The sequence below is a fragment of the Diadema antillarum genome, unplaced genomic scaffold, assembly GCF_040938485.1.
Source record: "Diadema antillarum isolate AM-2024a unplaced genomic scaffold, OU_Dant_1.0 scf00000192, whole genome shotgun sequence".
NCBI lineage: Eukaryota > Metazoa > Echinodermata > Echinoidea > Diadematoida > Diadematidae > Diadema > Diadema antillarum.
Genome location: NW_027271081.1, coordinates 1,295,545 through 1,317,550, shown reverse-complemented (window position 1 = coordinate 1,317,550; position 22,006 = coordinate 1,295,545). Strand labels below are relative to the sequence as shown.

The window sequence follows — 22,006 nt, the reverse complement described above, 5'->3', positions numbered from 1 at the left end:
GTATAACCCTATGAACAGAAACGGAGACCTTGAATTTGATATTGTTGGGTTGCTGGTTTTTTTCTGGGGGGGGGGGGGGGCACTATGCATACTCCTAGTGCTTTCAAATCTGGTACATGATTTGAATACACAGACATAAAGAGAAAGAGAAAGCAAAGAAGATGTGTAAAATGGATGGATTGCCAGCTCCAACATAAGCACAAAAATATATATAAAGCATCTGTTGAATTGCATCAGATACCGTACTTCCTCCTATTTTTCAATTAGAAAAAATAATAATACATACATCAACGGTTTATATACATGGCAAATTGGCACACTGTCAATTAGTGTGATATTCTCAATTTTATATTCTGTTCCAATAATTTCTTGAGTCTAAACAATTTTATGCATACATGCATTTGAAAGCAAATTTGGTGGTGAACATCTGAGTATTGGACAAGAAATCCACATGGTAACTTTTTTTTTACAAGACTGAAATATCACATTTCTCAAATTTTGATATTGCCAGTGAAAACTGGTGAAAGTAATGAATAGAGGCAGACCTAGCATGTACATCATGTATAGTTCTCTACTCAAATTAAATTTCATTTGCACATGCCATCTTCATTCTACATATAGATGTGGAATAATTCGCCATGTTATTGTTTTGGCAAATTTTGGGAAGCAACTGATATTCATGAAATTACCAATGAATATATTGCCACGTGCAAAAAGAAAAAAAAAATGTTCATTATCATATCCAAGGTAAGAAATTGCTAAATTTCTCTTGAAGAGGGACATACCTGGTACTTATTTCTCATTCTGTGACTGTGATTCTCAATCGCAAATTGCAGAATCATCTCACATGTTATTATTATACTCGTGCAGTATGTAATTGGCATCTATAGTATTCGCCTTTCATAGCAGGAAATTCTCATGCCCTTACTACTCTCATAAGCTGAAGAATTTTGTTGTTCTTAAACTTCTAAAGTTTTGAAGTACTTATAAGTATCCAATTCTTGTAAAAGTAATGCTGATTCTTCATACGGGATATTTACTGCACATCTTTTGGAAAAAAAAAAAAAAATTGCCACGTACCACACATTTCTAGCTGCAATACAAAAGGCACTGAATGCAGGATGTTTTTTAATGCTACCATATGACAGCAAAAACATTGTCACTGTAGCTAATTCAAGCTTGACACTGAAAGATCATAACATTCCATGAAGTAAATAAAGAATGACACACATTCTTCCCATCGCCATGTAATGCTGATACCAGTAGTCACATACATTGAAGCTGAGAAGACAAGAAAAAAAATCATAATTTTGCTGAAAAACAAATTGATGTTTGCTTAAAAATCAAAAGCTTCATACTTGTGTTTCATGTTCCTATTTCAAAGATTAAGAATGGTGTGAAATCACAAAACTTTTCAGCTTTTATGAAGCATGGTACCATGGTATCTAGAAGGTACTCATTGTGTTCATGTGCACAATCTCTTACATTTTGAACTTCAAAGCCATTTTTCTTTACACGTGCAATAATTTAGCGACCAGCTTTCTTTACTGTTCCTGGGAAGGTTTTAGAAAATGAGGTGGGACAAGTCACATGTCATTAGAAAGCCTACAGTCTAGAGAATTATAAAATGCTCGAATCAGAATATCATATGGCCATAATGGTGATGGATAGAATCCAGTCTTTTGTCCAACTTTTCACATGCATTGACTCAGCTTGCCTATAGGTGAGACACGCAACGCGATCACAATTGAGACAAATGCTGCAGTACTCCTGCTCACAGGATTGCAAGGTCCAGGATTTGTTGCTGGCATCTGCATATTGTACATGACTTTCTGTTAGGCAAGCACATCATCAAATTGTGGAACTCACACTAACTTTTGTTAAAATGTCATGCCTAGATAAGGTTGCGAGTGAAATGGACTGACTCTTGATCGCATGTGTCAAAGGTGAAGGACATACAATGAAAAGATACTGAAGTTAGGCAAGGTGACCTCAATTTTAAACATTATCAAATACGCCGATCATACTGTGCTCACTAAAAGAATAAAAAAAGAAGGGGAATGAGTATGCAAGATGGGCTTTTGGGAGGGATTATACATAAATGTATGGTGCTGCTAAACAAAAGGAGTTTCATAGAATCAATTCCTTCTCGGCCGTCCTTCTTCAGCCGTCTAGATAACCACGTTGGGACTGATGGGCGCCTTGTCTGATCCCGGGTCCAGCGTGGGTTTGTCCCGTACCCGACGGATGATGGAGATTGCAGCGATGATGACCCAGAAGAGGACTGAGAACCATGATGCACTCTGCAATGAGAGAAGTTAAGATGGCCGTCAATGATGCAGGCAGTTCGGTTGGATCAGAAACACCAATATACTGAGCACTTCATCAAATACATTCTCAACACCCTTTGATTTCAATCCTGTGATATGGCCAAGTTCATCAATCCTTGAAAAAAAATACAAACTTCGCATTAAAATGCAAGGCATCATAGCATTTTCAAATAAACTGCAGTCTGTATAATTTGGTCTAAAACCTCTTATGCAATTTTAGCTTCCAACTCGTAATCATGAGCCAGATGTGAATCAAATACTGAAAACTTTGAAGCAAACAAAACTAAAGCAAATACTTTGACGGAAATAAATTGGTGTACATGTATATTCCATACACACCAACTGTAACAAACAAACTTGTCACTTCTTTAAAGGGGAAGGCTAGTAACTGATCAATGGGAATCAGTGGAAATGCTGGGAGATGATTGTTCCAATCCTTATGGGATTCATTCAAGAGTTCATTGTATATCTATTGTTGTGTGAAAATGATTTGCTTCAGAATGGTCTCATATTCAAGTAATGTGCAGTTTAATGCTTCCAGGTTAGCGTCCCTGGTCAGTGACGGAGCATTAATCTGCACATTACTTGAATATGAGACCGTTCTGAAGCAAATCATTTTCACACAACAATAGATATACAATGAACTCTTGAATGAATCCCATAAGGATTGGAACAATCATCTCCCAGCATTTCCACTGATTCCCACTGATCAGTTACTAGCCTTCCCCTTTAAGATTGATTTATAGTGCCAGCAAAGGGAGGGGAAAAAATAAATGAGTACCAATGTACTTATTAGCTCTCACTGTGAAACCAGAAGGATGAAGTATATTGCTTATGCTTTTAAATATTTCAGTTTCACAGTGTAGCCGAGTCTGTGAACTTCAATCTTTCTGCTGTACATACAAAGCATAATATTACACTATCCTACAATGAACATTCATATTTGCACATGTATGACACAATTGCACATACTACATTTCGGTGGCTGCTGTTATATGCAAACCTCTACAACAAATCTGACAAATATGAAAGTTGTCATGGAGGTCCTTTGTTGCGTAATAATGCAAACATTTGAATGGTTTTGACAAGAAAGTTTTTTTTTCCAAATGGAAACTATTTGACAAACGAGTGCACAAAACAAATACAAATTATTCATTGAAAACTGGTAGATTAGATGCACACATTGAATAAATTTTGAAAATCAATTTAAGACTTATGTTCAAAAACTGTATTTCATGTTTTAAAGGTGAAATAAAATGCGTATCCATGCATGTTACTGAAATCATAAACTGATTCACACAATGGTATTTTGTATGGATATCTCAAACTGGGTGTACGTCACGAGACCGACACTCACGAGTCATACAGCCCACAAGTTATACAGCTCACAAGTCATACAGCCCACCAGTTATACAGCCCACGAGTTCGACACTGAGTAAATAAAGCCCACGAGTTCGACATCAAGTAAAATAAGCTAGGAGTTATACGGCTCACGAGACCGACACTACGCACAAAAGGCTCATGAGACCGACAGTAAGCAAACAAAGCCCACAAGACCGACACTACACTTAAAAGGACCACGAGACCGATGCTACGCATACAAGGCTCACGAGACCAACATGACGCAAGAGGTTCACCAGACCGACACTAAGCAAAGAAGGCCCACGAGACCGACAGGATGAACAGCGCCACCTATAGACCAATAGATTGTATAGGGTGTCCTGATAATAGCATAGGAAGATGTGAGAGATGGAAAAGAAGAGTTGCCATCTCCGGCAGGGTGTTACCCCATCAGTTGCCCCCACCCCCCACCCCCCCACCCCTCCCCCCCCCCCCCACCCCGAAATGATCAGGATCTTTAATTGCGTTTGCATGGGTGTGTGTTTGTGGAAAAAAATGAACAAAGTACAATAAAGTGTGTAACAGATCTTTCCACAATAAACCTGCGAGAGTGTTGATTTAGTATTAACAAAAAATAAAAAATAACGTAATCGTCTATTAAGGTAGCGTTAGGGATTCAGAAAAAACCAGATGCACCCATGAAAACAGCTATTGTATTTCACGATAAAATGTACTGTTCGGAGGAGAATAACACAAGCCACAAAATTGAGGTGAATCCCTGCGACATAAAACATTTCAATCAGTAGAATTACATTATAGTTACAGAGAAAAATTACAAATAGATCTTACTGCAAAATGTCAAAGCAGGAGGGTAGAATATCTAAAATAGAATAAGCAACTAGTGAATCGGGAAAGAGAAGAGGTAAAATTTATATCTTGTCCACCTTCTAGCTAAAAACTGGGAAAGCCTATTAAAAATAGCATGATGGCATTATCAAAGCTCTAAAATTAATCCATACATCGTTATTGTTCTCTTTTAAATTCATTTGTGTTTTTTTGTCTCTTTTTGGTGGGATGAAGAATACTAATTCTTCTATTTGTTATTTATTTTTTATTTTTTATTTATTTATTTATTTTTTTGGGGGGGGGGGGGGGGGCGGGGGCATGAAGAATACAATTCAATTTTTCTACTTGATAACAATGTCGCCCTCTGACACACTTGCCCCCCTTCCCCCCCCCCCCCCGAAGTATGTAGAAATACATATTTGATGACGTTTATGTAGATGGTCACCATCCTTCAATTGATAGTGTTACGAAATTTTACACCCGCCAGTGTGTTATTTTTCCGTTCATGGAACACCATGTACAGGTGATTGACATGTAGATGGCGCTGTTTATCCTGTCGGTCTTGTGGGCCTTCTTTGCCTACTGTCGGTCTCGTGGGTTTTCTTTGCTTAGTGTTGGTCTCGTGAGCCTTTTTAGCTTAGCGTCGATCTCGTGGGCCTTTTTTGCCTACTGTCGGTCTCGTGGGCTTTCTTTGCCTAGTGTCGGTCTCATGAGCCTTTATTGCTTAGTGTCGATCTCGTGGGCTATGTTTGCTTAGTGTTGGTCTCATGAGCCTTTTGTGCGTAGTGTCGAACTCATGGGCTGTATGACTCCTGAGCCGTATAATTCGTGGGCTGTATGACTCATGGACCTAATATTGATGTCGGTCTCGTGGACCGTATGACTCGTGGGTGTCGGTATCGTGGGATGCCCCCCTCAAACTAACAGCCCCTGATATCTGCCATATATCTACAACTTGTAAGCTTTTAAGTTCTTTTGTCAATATCCACTTGCAGTGGACATATTAACATTCGTAACTGATCATAGAACAGTTGAGCAAACATGCAAGCTTCTAGGTTGACATGGTAACATTTTTTATGCATAAGGTTCAGAATATAATATCATTCCCACAGTGGGCTTTGAGTCTTTCAGGCATGCATAACTATTGTGCAACATGCAATCTTGGCACTCAAAGTCACACACACACACACACACACACACACAAACACACTCACATACAACATGTGATTGACATTAAACCAAGGGAAGCAAAGAAATATCATTGCAATATCTGTGTATTCATATACCCTGAGTTCCTGCATAAATAATATTTTTTTTAAAATGTGCTACAAGGCGTCTTCTCACACATCTCTAATTCTTCCAATTAAAGACCTCGGAACAAAGTTTCCATCCTGTACATACACTGTTATACACAGGGGTTCTGGATCTCAGTCTCAACAGTGGGATACATAAAATGTAGGGTCTACATGACAGACACTTTGTACCTTGTACTGTACTCATGGCTTTAAAATCTTCATGCTTCATACCAAAATGCCAAGCGATGAGGGCACAGTAGCAATTCTACTGAATTATGTGAATATTACTATTTCCTTTTGCTTTACATTGTACTTCTTCATTAATTCCTTCATTTCCTTTCTCTAGCCTACCTAATTTGTCATCAAACATTTTTTATATGTTATAGTGACATGGCAAAGACAAACTCTGATGTCCCTGTAAGATGCTGCATCATAGCCATATTTCTGTCCGTTGAGTGCTGATTTGTTTTTGTTGCTGTTGGGTTTTTTTTAATTCAAAATGATTGACTGGCAAAATGTTTGAAACATTTGCAGGTGCGTGTTCAAAGTAAATTGAAGCACAGTTCTGGCAAAGTAGGTCTCAAGGCTACTGTACATGCTTGCCAGTGAACAATAAAAAAGTGCATTTGCATAACCAAGAATATTACACTCAGTTTATTGTTGTGAAGTCATGATAGGATTTGTTGTTGTTGTTGTTGTTGTTGTTGTTGTTGTTGTTGTTGTTGTTGTTGTTGTTGTTGTTGTTGTTGTCATCTTCATCATCTAGTATCCATGCAGACATTCCTTAACACACATTCCTCATACAAAAATAATCATGCTAAACTTAACAAAGGAATAAAAAAAAGAAAATACTGTACATACTGTAATACTGTCCGTGCAGCTACTGCAACTTATAAATAAAAACAGTGCACGAGTCTTTGTGAGATCCATGTTAAGTGTTGCCACAGTGAAAGCAATCTTAAATCAAAGGAGATAACAGACCTATCTATACAGCTGCACCATGCTTCAAAATGGGGGATGACAATTTCGACAGACCGGTTTTCATGTTTGTTGTTTTTGTTTTGTTCTGTAAAGTTATTGATTAGATTCACTTTGCTATATGCATCAGGTTTCTATAAGGGATTTTATCTGTCCACAAAACAGCAATTCCACCACCTAAAAAATTTCTCTTTGAAAAAAAAAGACATAACTGCACATCAAGTCACAAGACAACAAGTATACTCAGGTTTGCTTGCCTACCTAAATTAATTTCATTTTTATTTCCACAGTATCACTGACATCATTGATGTTTACAAAAGTGAAAGTGTTCACTCATTAATCAAATTCAGTTTCACTATGCCACAGCTACCAGAAATTGTGAAAGAAAGGAAGAAAAAGAGGTTGGGTGCTGTGGGGAGGACAAAGTAATTCATTATTGAAGGTAGACATGCATGACAATGTTACATGTATTCCTACACATGTACAGTAACTAGGCAGCAGTATTTCGTATTCTATGGGCAGTAATACACATTATAACACTAGTAATTGCAACTAATCTCTACTGTTTGTTAAATCTAAGAGAAATCGACACAGATTTCATTCACAATACCTTCGCTCCTCTTTAAAAATGTTCTCTGTATGGTACATTGCACATGAGAAGGCAGTGTACAATGTAACTCATATCAGAGATGTTGGATATAATTTTGTTGAAAAACAGAACCTTTTGTCTAATCCTAGATTATACATGTTTGTTGTGCCACGAACATCTTACTAAATGGTGTTGATGCCTTAATAAAGTTAGCTGTTACTATCATAAGATATTATCATCATTTGTATACTTATCATTATTTCCATTCCTTTACAATCAGTGGCAGATCCAGAGGGGGGCCCCTCTTTTATTTGTTGTTAAAACAAAAGAAATAAAAAGGAAAAAATGAGATGAAACCTGGAAGTAGCACCAGAAATATTGTTTGTGCCCCCCCCCCCCCCCATCTTTCCTTATGGAATTCCTGGATCTACCCCTAACAACAACTGCTTGATTTGGCACAGACCCCATAGCACTGTACACACTGTCCAAAGTCCCAGGCACAGAAAGGGTCAAAACAGAAATGATCCCACTGCGTTCCCATAATGACATACTATGTGATAAATGATCCATCAAAACAAGGCATATTTCATGAAGTTCATGAGTCCACTGATATTAACAAAATTAATGACTCACAAAAATCTCGCATCTCATCCTCTGTTGTGCCACGCAACTCACTTTCCTCTCATAAAGGGATAATAATCACTTTTCATTTTGTCACAATGGGTCTTGATCGTGATTTCAGCCACTCACTGAATAGTGTTTACAAATCCCATTATCATGAAATGCTGTGCACATGAAATACCAGGTACATAGCATACCACATACGGTATACAGTAATTGTGTCAATGGTTGAATCAATCATGGGCCACTGTGCAGCGTTTGTATTATTTTACCAAAGGAACTGACATGATGTGACTCTTTGTGTGCATATTTTCTGATGTGACAGGGATGCCAAGTTCAACAAAATTGTATGAGTGAGATTTTCATGACTCGGCATCTCGGCATGAGAATGTGCGCGGGAGCGAAGGTGTGGGAGGTGTTTTTCCCCCCTGTGGCCTCCCACGGTAGGGAGCTTTTTCAATTTTTTTTTAGCAGGTGCATACTTAAGTGACTATTTTTTACTTATTTTGAAAGACAAAAGGAAAATGTACCTTCAATTGCAACTATCACTTTAATCTTTTGAGCTATGCTAATTATTATAGGCCCAAGTTGCAGACTTCGCCCGATGCGTGAGAAAAATGGGTGTCATGCGTGAGATCGTGAGATCGCCCCTAAATGCTTGAGTCTCAAGCAGAATGCGTGAGACTTGGTAGCTCTGATGTGAGGTGCTTGCTACATTATTTTGTACAAGTGAGTGCCACCTAGGAATATGCAGATCATGAATACGCTAAAACAAAGCTATCACCTGTGTTGCCCCTGTGACATTGAATGAAATCACCCCCTTTTCATGGTGGAGTGGGGGGGGGGGGGGGGGTAGTTGCAGCTTTAAGATAAACATACATTGTACAATGTATTCATGGGCAAGTCCAAGATCGCAAGTTCACCTTCTACGCATTCTTGCTGACTCTTACCTCAGAAGATTGTAAACTTGGGGGAATGGGGGACAGCTTTGAGAGCTGAGGGCATGGTGTCCATTTGCATACTCCTTCAAACTGGTAAAAATACCTGCCACATACACCATACTCAAGTTAAAATATGCAGTGTAAAAAAAAAAGGACTTAAAGCTATATATATCTCTTCTGGTTCTAGAGAAGAAGATTTTATAAGATTTTATGTGTGTGTGTGGGGGGGGGGGGGGTGGGATGGTGCCTTTTTGAGCAAAATGAGATCCTATCCTCCTAGGAATGCTACCTACCAAGTTTGGAGAAAATCTTTCGATGAAAATGTAATGTACAATTTACTGCTTCGCATGATAAGCGGTTATTTTCGTGAATTTCGCGAATCACAATTGGACCGCGAATTTAACAATATGCAAAAATGTCATCATGTGCTAAGGTCATAGTGCGCTTGTGAAGGCCTCCATGTCAATTTGCAAAAACAACATCTTGTGAAAATGTCTGTGCCCTCCTCATTCACGAAAATATCTGTACATGAAAATATCATTGTATACAGTAGGCCCACATTTGGATCCCAAGCATGAATTCACTGAAAATCTATAGCTCTGTTTCTCCCTTCATCATGTGATTCTGGGCTGAAAGCACATCATCGGCACTGGCTATAGGGTGGAAGCTCAGTAGTCTAGTGGCTATAATGCCTGTCAGGAGGTTGTGAGTTAAAATCCCACCTGAGTATACATATACTATGCATACGTGATTTTTCATCACTGCTTTTACTCTAGTGCACTGAGTAATCGGTGAGTATAGACATTGATGAAGGGCAATCAGTCAATCAGTTGCAATAAAGACAATGCGATGGTTCATTAAGTTGAGGAAAACTGCAGAGTTTAAAAAACTTAACTTCCGGCTTTTCTATCATTATTATTTTTTTTTGTGTGTGTGCTCACATATCGCACGTTGCCCAGCAACTTCAGACGAAAAAAAAAAAAAAAACTTTGGCATTTCATTGATAGTGTATATAAGTTGTATGCCCATCTTTATAGTTTGCTACCTCTCTGTCACAGAAGGAAACTGAGTACTGCCCTTTCAGCATTTATAATGTGAGTGTGTCTGTGCATTTTTCTCTTTGAAAAACCAAAGCAGCACTTGGCACTTTTGTATCAATCCCATTCTTTCGGGTAACAAATGATGATCAAGCAATTCAGCAAGCATTTTCAAAAACAAACTAGTAAGCTAACCAACACTTTGATTTATAAACTGTTAACTATGCAAGGCAAGATCAAGCAACAGGATAGAATAAGGACCAAAAGACCACACTAAACGAAAGCAACCACAAAAAATAAAATTCACACAAAACATGAATAAACTTGCTGGGATATGAAGTGCATGCTAGCATGCCCATAGGGTGGGGATAATAGTGTAGGACATGCACATTTAAGATTACCGTTTATGTTTCTCCATATCCTACTCGACTGTTTTCTACGACAGCATGGGTCTGCGCTCTTCACTGCTGCCCGTTGCTAGTGGGTCTTTATCCCTCACACGACGCAAAATGGATAGAAAGGATATTATCAGCCAAAAGAGGACGGAGAACCATGAGGCTCCCTAGAATAATGGGTAATGGAGCAAAACTTTATGTGTGGTAAAGTTGACCGCTGTCAATATTCCTTACCAGTCCCCAAAAACACATATTTGTAATTTGTTTCTTTGTCACCTTTTTTTTTAAAATATGATTGTTACTAATCATTGTTATAGTCTCATATGTATGGTAGATTAAAAATTTTATCTTTAATTTCAGCATTTAGTTGTTCATGTATAACTGTGTATGTTCCATAATTTTCAAAAGTCTCTCACTTGCCACCTTTATAAGTGATTTTTAACCTCCCAAGTCTCAGATGTATTTCCATGGTTTGTGCTGTATCTGTTTACTATAAATTTTAACATTCACTGTCAGTGTTTCTATGAGGGAGAGTAAAACATTCCCTTTCATTTTAGCCATTTGTTGTTCAAACATATTTTTAGTGTCAATTTCAGAATTTTCAAAAACTTCTTAATTGCTCAATTATGACTGATTCTTAAAGGGGAAGGCTAGTAACTGATCAGTGGGAATCAGTGCGAATGCTGGGGGATGATTGTTCCAATTCTTGTGGGATTCATTTAAGAGTACATTATATATCTATTGTTGCGTGAAAATGATTTGCAGCTTAATGCCCATCACTGACCAGGCACGCTACAGATTTGTAACCTGAAAACATCAAACAGCACATAACTTGAATATGAGACAATTCTGAAGAAAATAATTTTCACACAACAATAGATATATAATGTACTCTTGAATGAATCCCATAAGGATTGGAACAATCATCTCCAAGCATTTCCACTGATTCCCACTGATCAGTTACTAGCCTTCCCCTTTAAATTGCAAACACATTTTTGAAGGTCTAAGTTCCTGTTTTTCTCTTACATTTTCAATTCGTATGCTTATGTATTTCTGATTTTGTGCAGATTTAATGAATGTATAAAGCAGCCAATCTAATCTTTCTCTAATTATATAAAGTGATATCCAGAGACCTGAGCCAGCAATGACACAAAATGATATTTTCTGCAGCATAACACATTGTCTTTTGTCATTTCCAAAAGAGGCAATACATAATCTAATCATATTTGAGCAATCTTTTACCCAGCCCAATTACATAAAATCTCCTGTGCAATTAAACTAGTTTTGAATCTATTAACATTGTTATCTTTAAAGCACTTCATGATATCTAGCATGTCAAAGGTAAAACATTTAATTTCTCTTTCCATACTCAGAACTGTATCAACACCAAAATTAGCAAAGTTCTTTTCACATTTATCACTCTTTGAAATAAACTTGTCATTCAATGTACATATTGAAAACAGGCAAACATCTTTGTTTTATGTAGATAAAAAAATCATAACTCACACTAACAACACATTAAACATTACTACACACAGCAAGAGACATGACTGTGTGACCACATGCTACATTTCACATAATACACATTGCATAATATATTGAAGAAAATAATTTGCTATATTATACATATTTCTGCAAGCTTAGGTGGTGCAAGTTGGTATGGAATTTGAAGATAATGTAGAGAGGGATTGTGCACTTCATAGTCGAGTCCTGAAGAATGCATCACAATTTTGAACAACAATAACATTTCAAAGAACATTTCAGGAACACGCATGCATGACAAGATTTCCTTTTACAAAATGTACTGTGTGAGAAGAGGCTGGGACACAAAGCTTGGACCTTGTTGCTATCATTGTGAAAGAATTACTCATCCATGATATTGCACCATGAACATCACTTCTCTGATTACAGAGCATTTAAGACAGTGCCAACCAGGAAAGGGAAGCAAGTAATATCCTATGGGGTTTGTGGTATTTTAAGAACAATTTTTGGTTATATTTCCCCAATACATTGGTTCCTATACAACTTGTACATGCCTCCCAAACATTATTCAAGTTAATAGTTGAAATCTCATTGGCAAACTGCAAGGACAGTTCTTTAAAAGTCTGTTTCTTTTGCCTCTTTTCTGATATGAATAGAAAGTATTACAAATAAATGTCCTCACTTTTCTCTCTCTCTCTCTCGCTCTTCTTTGACTTTATCAATTATCGCAGCAAGAATTCACTGAGCAAACCTTCATTGTCTGTGATCTCATACTTAATATGCCACATGTCCATTCCTTGATCACAAATTTATGTGTTAGTACGTTACTTACTAAAGCCACATATCAACAAACAATGTAACATATGGCTGATGTTTTTCAAAATGATCAGTCATTAGGTTTATACTAAATTGCAAATCCATGATATCACCTGTGTGTATGGTATCTGCTACATTGATTAATTACTGCTTTCTGTTACTATGACTCAAAATAATACTGAGGAAGCAAAGACTGTATGTTGACACTTTCGAATGACCAAACTGTTTTGTTTTTGGTTATCTGCTGACCCAACATCAATGAACTTTGCTTGTTTGTACAGTAATTGCATATTTTTGTACATCATCTGATGTCTCAAAAACAATCATGTGTAGTTATTTCTGATAAGTTTTGTGGCTCAGAGCAAAATTCACACACACACACACACACACACACACAACAAACACACATATTTTACACCACAAATATTCTAAATATATTCAGTAATGGAATTGAGAACCCTTTTTGGCATGAAAATGAAATATGGTATGCACGCTGTGATCGGCACATCTTTCTGAAGAATACCAGATAATGATAGCCAGGCACCAGGAAGTATCGTGTACATAGTCTTCTAACTTGATTCTTGATTAAACCACAGCCATAACTTCTTCTTTTTTTTCTCTCTCAGGAAATTTTGTCAATTGCAAAAAAAAAACAAACTTCTGCTCAAGACTGATTTGAATCTAATCCACTTTTTCAAAAGCATTGTGGCAGTGAACCAGATATCATAATTTTGCTCATTTTTTTTTCAAATTTTACTGGTTTTACTTGCTGTCATATGACTGTAGAAGCTTTAAAGATGGATATGACCACGGGGATTTTCATTCAATGCCAACCCTCTAGTAATGGGCAGATATTGCATGAGAGGGCTTTTTATCTATTTATTCATATGTTGTTGTTGTATTTTTTTTTTTTTGGTGTGGAGGGTCAAAAAGACTTCAAAACAAAATTAAAAAAAAGAGAGAAATCAAAATTTATGTGGACTCATAGAGAGAAGTCATAAATCTGTCTCCATCAAACAATGCACAATACTTAAGCACAAAAAGCCTGAGAATGATAGATTACAAGCACTAATATCAGTCACAAATTAAAACTATTATGGATCCCTTTATCACATCGCCTCACCAATCACTACTTTGTCCTCTTTTGCAAACCACATCCATTACATATGTACATATGACATACATGCATACAAACATACGCCAAACTCCTTGTATCATGCACAATATCATTGCAAGTTGCTTATGGCACAAACATGCATGATGAGGAAGTGGCAGAACCCATGAATTTTGATTAACATCCTAACCAACACAGCAATATCTACAATTACACTGTCTTCTCACAGAATATCACATGTCACTCCTGCTATTTGAGAAGATAGAGGAATGCTACAAAGGAAAAGAGGAGACATATTGAGTAATGACAAGAAGTGAGCACCGGTAATCTGTGAGATGCTAAACTTGCCTGAGCAGTAGTGAAGAATCCAAAGTATGAACTCCCACTGTAAGAGGGATGTTCCTTGTACACAAGGGCAGGATTTGCACAGGGTGTTTGGATATTCCAGTTTTTAACTGAAGACCCTTTTGAGCAACTGTACACAAATAAGAAAAAACAAACAAACAGAATAAATATAATGCAAAGATTATCTTTACAAAAAAGAAAAAAAATGATGGCTGACCCCCCCCCCCCTCAAAAAACAAAACAAAAAACAACAACACACACAAAAAACAAACAGTTGTACACAATAACAAAGACCTTTGAAATTTGTTGGCTGCTTTGCTGAATAGTAAACTGATGTTTGGAACAGTATGCTACAAAAGTTCACAATTTTCTAAGGTTTCACAGTTCAAAGTTATAGATCTGTAGAGCAGTCAACTACATGTATGAAGACTCCTACTGCACCTGTTTACATAGCGATAGATTTTTGTTTTGTTTTGTTTTTTCTCTACCATAAATTGACTCTTCCCCTTTAACTTAGGGCCATGTAATAATCACTTTTGTCAAAATGGGGAAGTTTTTGTGGTGTGGAACATTTTTTGCATTTCATGCAACAAGAAATTAGTGCAAAAATAAATTCTTTTGAATATCTTTGCTTGAAATGCATAACAACATTTAATGATTCTGCAGAATATGCAAAATTCCTCTACTCTGCTGAGCCCCTAAAATATAATTTCCAATTTGTCCTCCCCATTCCCTTCTGACCATAATATGGCAAAGCTTATAACACATCATGTACCAACACTGACACCTGAAAAGCATCACTGAGGGCACAATCCCTTAGTGCACTTTTAACTCACACTTTACCTCAAATGTACATTCATGTCATCATGGCTGTGGATAATTTGAGTGCCATGTTGTTGAGTTCTAATATCATGACTATGACAGGATAAATTATATTGGTTATCCATGTGCAGCTATTATCTTGATAACAGTGATAAAGATAAATATTAATCCTAATGCAGTAGTAAAGATAGGGACATGTTTATAGTTTCTCCTTTATTGACATAGAGAATACTTCTACCCTCAATATAATAAATCACTGGAAGAGCTGAGAGGCCATGTCCTCACTGTCTTTTCATATATGATTGTAATCAATTTCAGAAAATATAACAAACCTAAAATTACATAACATTCTTCTGTTAGTCGAACTGAAAAGCAGCTGTAAATCTCTGTTGCCTCTACGCATTGTGTTTCTGAATTGAAGTCAACACTAACATGGAGTGTAGTTATCTTTATCAATCTCATTTGACTCACTTGATCGAGTTCAAACAAAGTATAAATCACACAGGCATGCCTGGACAAAATTGATCACACACATTGTATAAATCATTATGATGAGATGCTAAGTCCAAAGCTGGAAAGACATCAGGTTGTAAAACAAACAGAAAGAGTAACAGATAGCTGACCTACATGCAAGATTAAAAAAGAAAAAGAAAAAGAAAAAGAAGACAGGGTCTTACAACCCTATCTACCAAGAGGCATAAGAATCAGGCAGTTTGTTTTACACACTACACACTAAAACTTTCATGTTGAAATTACGAGAAATCAATTGGCAGGTTTTCACCACAAGGAGATAGGGGAATGGTCTGTGGATTGGAATACTTACTCGGAGACAGTGCCTGGACTTGAGGTCAGTCCGCTGCAGAATTGCTTGAATCCAACACTAACCACACAGGATTCCACAAAGAGGAGTAGGGCAAAAGCCACGTTGATAACAATGCTTGGTAACGTCAAGAACTTCCTGTGGTAGAGAAATGAAATTACAGCCATGTGGTTACTTATTGTCTCACTACATTCCATGTATCACGAGTCCGTACCTCTATCTTCTCTTCAAACAGTTTTCGTCCTGTCTGAGGTAGACCGGAAAGTGTTCAAAACAATGAGCAGACAACAATAGATTCTCAAGAAATGGAGGAGTGTTTAAACAGCTTGCAGATGGCGCAACAAGCCAGAAGCTCATCTGAGCCAGTTGCCTGTGACCTGCTGCAGAAGGAGTAATTTATCAGCAGACCTGCCAGTATACTACTGGATGCTTTAAGGCCAACACCAAAATTGCCACAAACATCAAAATTGCAGAGGTTCGAGAGAGCTATCAGATGTTTTTGCCTTATACATGCTCTCATATTCTTTTGCAAGGATATTGTGCGAAATTATATGTTCTTTTTTCAGGTAGCCTCCTTTATACTTGTAATCAGGTAGACTATGCAAGTGTGCATGTAAGTGGGGGCTGGCACTATCCAGCTGACATGTGTGACTGTGAGAGTATGGAGAGCCACCGCCTTAGTAGGAGGGCCCCTCCTTATACATGGGAGATGACAGGGGTATTCTCATAACTCTCTTCGTAAAATCCAAAATGTGACTCAAATATACCAACACGAGCAAAGGAAAAGACTTAACTGCCATCTTTACTGTTTGAAGTAAAATGTGGGGAAACATCAAAAGAAAGCACACACACACATGTACACATAAAAAAGCATGTCTTCTTTCACAGCTATGTTATGTAAGCCTGGAGCACAAGTGCCTCACAACATCCTCTTTATCATTTCATTTAATAAGAAACTGACTACACTAAAAGCAGCATTTGTAATTTTAAAATGCCACACCTTATCTGGGAACTGCCATTTTACCAATTTTATGAGGATTGAAAATCTGCCAGGCAAAAAATAAAGGAAAATTTAGATGAAAAGCAGGTATTTCAATCTATGATATTATAAGTGTAATAAATCAATCAATCAATAAAGGATTTACTATTCTATTCAATAAGTGTTGTTTGTTGTTGTTTTAAAGAAGAAAGAGAAAGAGAAAGAGAGAAAAATTGGGGCCCTATAATAATATGTATATCACTGTGTATCACTGAAGTATCTTTATACAGTGAAGCAGTGATTTGACTGTACAAGTAGCAATATACACCAGATTTGATAAGCTGCCCCACTGTATGCACACACACTAATCTGCCTTGAGAAGACTGTGTCGCTTGTGTAAACAGAGTATGTGGGAGGTGTGATTCTGGATGCTGTTTACATACAGAAGGGCATGCACATAACTTCCTGCTGTGTTCTGGTGTATGAGCTGTTTAATAGCGTTTACCATAGAGGGGCCATGTGGTAATTGTAAACATGCTTTGGGAAAAAAAAAACAGGAATATCCTGCTTGCATAGCAAACTGAGAGCTTGCACGATATGAAAGCTAACAGTATTGGTACTGAAATTAGACCATGACACTACATGTAAGATTTTGATGCACTCTAACAAAGAGGCAAACACTTACACATTTTCAAAAAGAGTAGTGGCATAATATCCTGAACACAGCTTCTTTCTTTTATGCAACTACATTGTGAAAACTTTTTTATCTCCATAGTGGTATAATAAGCTTACACGCTCCAGGGGTCATTTAACAATGGCAAACACAACAAACATATTACGAATGAAACCAGTTTGTGGCTGGATTCACAACAAATACCATTTAAATCAACTGAAGGACACCAATCATCTGTGTTCAGTGTCAGATTACCTGGGCTACAGTAAAGCCTCACTGTGTGTATAGCCTCACGCAACCCCCCCCCCCCCCCCATTTTTCTGTATCATTTCTTATGTTTTTACAAAAATTACGGGGGGCATGCATCTGGTGTGCCCCCGCTTGGATCCACCACTGCAAAGGAATCCCTGGACTTTGGGAACGTCAACAGATATTCTAATTCTTTGTTGTTGCTGCAAGCTGTTGTTGTTGATAATAAATAGAATATTAATTCACGTCTCACTTTGAGGAAATCAGTGCCAAGCAGTTATTATTGAGACTGATTTTTTAAAATATAAAAAGGGGGGATTGAAACAAACTACCCATGGGAGGAGAATTTACACTTTGGAATGATTCAGTTGCTTCGAATGAAAGTCACATATGAGAGAAAAGAAAGGACTGGTTTCTGGTGGTACTTGTCATCACAAACACTACATGTTGGGTGAGATTCTGCTGAAAGTGTTCAGATTTAAAACATTCAAATAAACAAGAGATGTAGTTGGCCATTGTACAGATCATCATTAGCTCACTAGCAAGGAACGAAGTACCAGGTATTTGCAATTTTTTGTTGTGTTTCTTTGAAATGAAAACAGCACTTATAGATTGAACTATGATAGGGTACAGCTGAGGCATTGGATTGATTGATGTGGTATGTCTGCACCATTGCCATGTTGAGCCACAATGTACAGGATCCCATATGAATGTTTGGAAATTATGACTATTCACAAAGAAAGAATTAATTCTAATTTTAAATTTCTTCTCTCCCAGTCTGCCCCCAGTTGTTCGATCACTCTCAATAACTTTGTGTTACTACAACTGTTTGTGATGACATTAATATATATTGCCATTATGCTTTGTTTAGGAAAATTGATCACAAATTTAACCACTTGCTAAACTGTCTTACAAGTCTCAATGATTGAAATTCTGGAAACACTAAGACAACAATCCAATACTATACTCACAGCCCTTCTATTTTGTTCAGTAGGATGAGGATGTAGTAGACACCAAAAGCAATGGCATAGAATGATGCAACACACTGGATTACCACCGCGAAGGAGCAGGAAGTATGACTTCCCAGCTCTGTGAAGCCCATGGCTGTTTCATTACACCATGTGATCTTGCTGTACAAAATACATTCTCCACTGAAGGCATTCTGTAGTAGGAGGAAGAAACAAGATCATGGACAAGCTGCTATCAGGATTATATTTTCAAGATTCAAGAAAAACATCACTGACAACCATCCAACATCACACATTTCTCCTTCATTCATAAAGCTGTATCACTGTATACTTTTCAATAATATTTTGTTTTAAGTTACCGGTATATTGTGATTACTTTTCAATCATTTTCATCAAATCATCACCACTGTCAACATAACAATCACAACAAAACAATTGGATTAGTCATATATCTATACAAAAATGTAGTGTAAAAGTTTATCGAACATTTGGTCATTGTTTCTATTTAGCAACAGCTGCAAACACATTCCCATGTATGTTTAGATCTAGACTCTAGCACACGAGCAGTCCACTAGTAGTTGTAGTTCTTATGTCGATTACCATTAAGTCTCCAGACATTCACATAACATGTATAAACATACACAGCGATCAGAGATAAGCTGGGGCGACGTATTTTCATTGCTCTCAAAAGACATTCTTAACTTACCTTTTTCCTCCATAAAAACACAAATAATTGTAATCCAAATGTATTTTACCATACAGGTGACAAAAACCATTTCTAATGCCAGAATGTTTTTGATTTCGAATGGATTTCAGATGGCAGATTAACAAAGTTTTTCAAACACGATGATGCACAATGCATCCTACATTGAAGTGTGTGTACAACACATGTGCTAATAATACGTGGGGCGCTAAGGGCGGCGAACTAATACAGTGTCTATCCTTTAGTTCGCCAACCTGGGAGTGCATAGGAAATACAAGCAAGTGGGGACTCTGCGGTAATTGACGTTAGCTGTACTCTGTTTAAAGTGTTGTAAATTATCAAATTTGCAATATGACCAGTTTTCAAAATCAAATGCCAATGGGTAACATTAGAAATATTACTGAAAACTGGCAGAAAACAGAATGAGATTTAGATCTAATTGAACAGATGGAATCCCATCTTCTTTGCTAAATTTTTCACTAATAAATAATATTCATTTCTGGTCAGTTTTTCTGTTTGCGTTTGTTACATACTCAAAAAGCTGCATCACGATCCCTCGCATTTATCACCAAGTTGAATTATCCTTCGGGTTTATGCCTAGGTTAAAGTGTGTATGTGTGTGTTAAACACAAACACACTGCTATAGCCAAGGCCAGGTATAGCTTCTGACCATTCGAGCATTGAGAATTTAGGGTTTCTGGGACAAACACTGGACTAGTCTAGCTAGGGCTTTCTACAGCCTAGTCAGTAGAGCACCGGGCTAGCATACGGAGGTCTCGGGTTCGAATCCCGATGGAATCCCATTTTCTTTGCTCAATTTTCCACTAATAAACAGATGGTCTTACAAACGTGATTAAGAATATAAGATAAAGTATTAAAGAATGCTTCAATGACAATGAAATAACACGTTAGAGTTCAATTAATGTGTTAGTGCTGTGAGTCACTAGAGTCGAGAATGCAATCATGGCAATTGGCTTATTTTATTCTTCTTCTTCATTTTTGAAGCATAAAATTCAGGGGGGTGTTTCATCAACGTTGTCAGCGCTGACAATTTCAGCAAAATCCTTGGTTTTGATTGGCTGAGATGCTCTGGTCACTGACTGTTACTGTGCCTGTGGTGATTCAAGTTGTCAGCGCCGCGCTGACAAACGTTGATGAAACACCCCCCAGAATTGAAATTTTGGTAGGGTAGCTCAGTATAACTTGATAAGCAGTATCAGCTCAGTGCATGTGCAGTTATTGCACATACAACTTTTTCACTGTCACCTACTATTCTTACACTGTCACCTACTGTCGTACACCCATCCCAGTTTAGCTTTATGGACAAGCTGCCATCGGGATTATATCTAGTTCAAGGTTCAAGGTTCAAGGCAAGGTGACTGCCTCTTTCAATAACACAAATTGCAGCAGACGGGACTAACGGATACCGACCAGTCAAGCGTTACGCCCCCACCACAAAATGCGCAGCCCGGCCCAGCCATAGCCAGGAGCTTATCATAATCTCAATTCTGCAAATTCTCCTCTAAACTTACCCGTGATATGCCGACGGTAACAGCCGCCACTAGCCCTGTTATACCTACAACAAAGTACATTATAGTTTCGATAACGGCGAGAATTCCTTGAATCGCCATTTTTATGCGTTTTGCCAGTTGCTGTAGGGAATTACCGACACCGATCACGATCACTGCAGTAGTCGACTACAAGCCTACCGCGACTGCTCTCTCTCATTCAGCACACACTGCACATAAACAAATAGCGTTTGGTGTGAGCTTCAAACCTTAGTCCTTCAAACCCGGGGCGGGGTGGGAGATGAGGGAGGTACTTCACATCGGCCCCCTGAACCGGAGGAGGGAGGGGGTCCACAGCCCACCCCTCTCTCACTTTTTGAAACACACGCACGCACACACACACACACACACACACACACAGTGGCGTATCGGGGGGGGGGGGGCGTGTTTTTTTTAGACGGCGCAGATTGGGGACCCTAAAAATCTATTGGGGACAACGGGGAACCCTAATCCTAATCCTAACCCTAACCATCAAACCCTAACCCTAACCCTAACCCTAGCCCTAACCCCAACCCTAACCCTAACCCTAGCCATGCCCCAGTCTGTGCCGTCTTAAAAAAAAACGCTATCGATGGGGGGGGGGGGGGGGCACTGTGACGTGCCACGGGGGCGCCAAAAACGAAATAACGAAAAAAAAAAAAAACCGAAGAAGCCAGGGAAAAGAAAAAAAGAAGAAGAAGAAGAAGAAGAAGAAGAAGAAAAAAAAAACACGTCGGGGGGGGGGGGGGGGGGGGGGACAAAATGACAATGTTTATTGTGTTCACACAAGAATTTCATGTTTTGTAAGCTGAAAAACAAAAATTTTCGGCTCGCTCGCTGCGCTCGCTCGCCAACTAATAGGTCTATAGTACAATGTCTTGACAATGTGTGATGACAGTTTCACACAATTGGCAAAATATTAAAATGACAGGTTTGACACAAATGTGCTGAATGTTCACTTTCCTAGAACTAGGTTCAACTGGATGAATGATAAAATGTCAGAGTGCAGGTATTTGGGGAACTGATGATTTTTACTTGACTTTTGACCCTTTTATAAGTTTATGCATTGAGTAATTTTCAATGTATTGAGAAAAAGTATAATTTCAGTATCAAAT

At 37.9% G+C, this 22,006-nt stretch overlaps 1 protein-coding gene across 1 annotated transcript; it reads right to left on the bottom strand.

Moving 5' to 3' along the window:
- Positions 1-299: 299 nt before the first annotated feature.
- LOC139723528 (transmembrane protein 179-like) lies at positions 300-21,042 on the bottom strand. Its single transcript, XM_071634768.1, has 5 exons — positions 20,877-21,042; positions 18,645-18,835; positions 15,776-15,910; positions 14,134-14,260; positions 300-2,303 (listed from the first exon to the last, which is right to left on the bottom strand). The coding sequence occupies exons 1-5, from the start codon at positions 20,973-20,975 to the stop codon at positions 2,172-2,174; spliced, it is 684 nt and encodes a 227-aa protein (XP_071490869.1). The 5' UTR covers positions 20,976-21,042; the 3' UTR covers positions 300-2,171.
- Between the last annotated feature and the right edge of the window lie 964 nt (positions 21,043-22,006).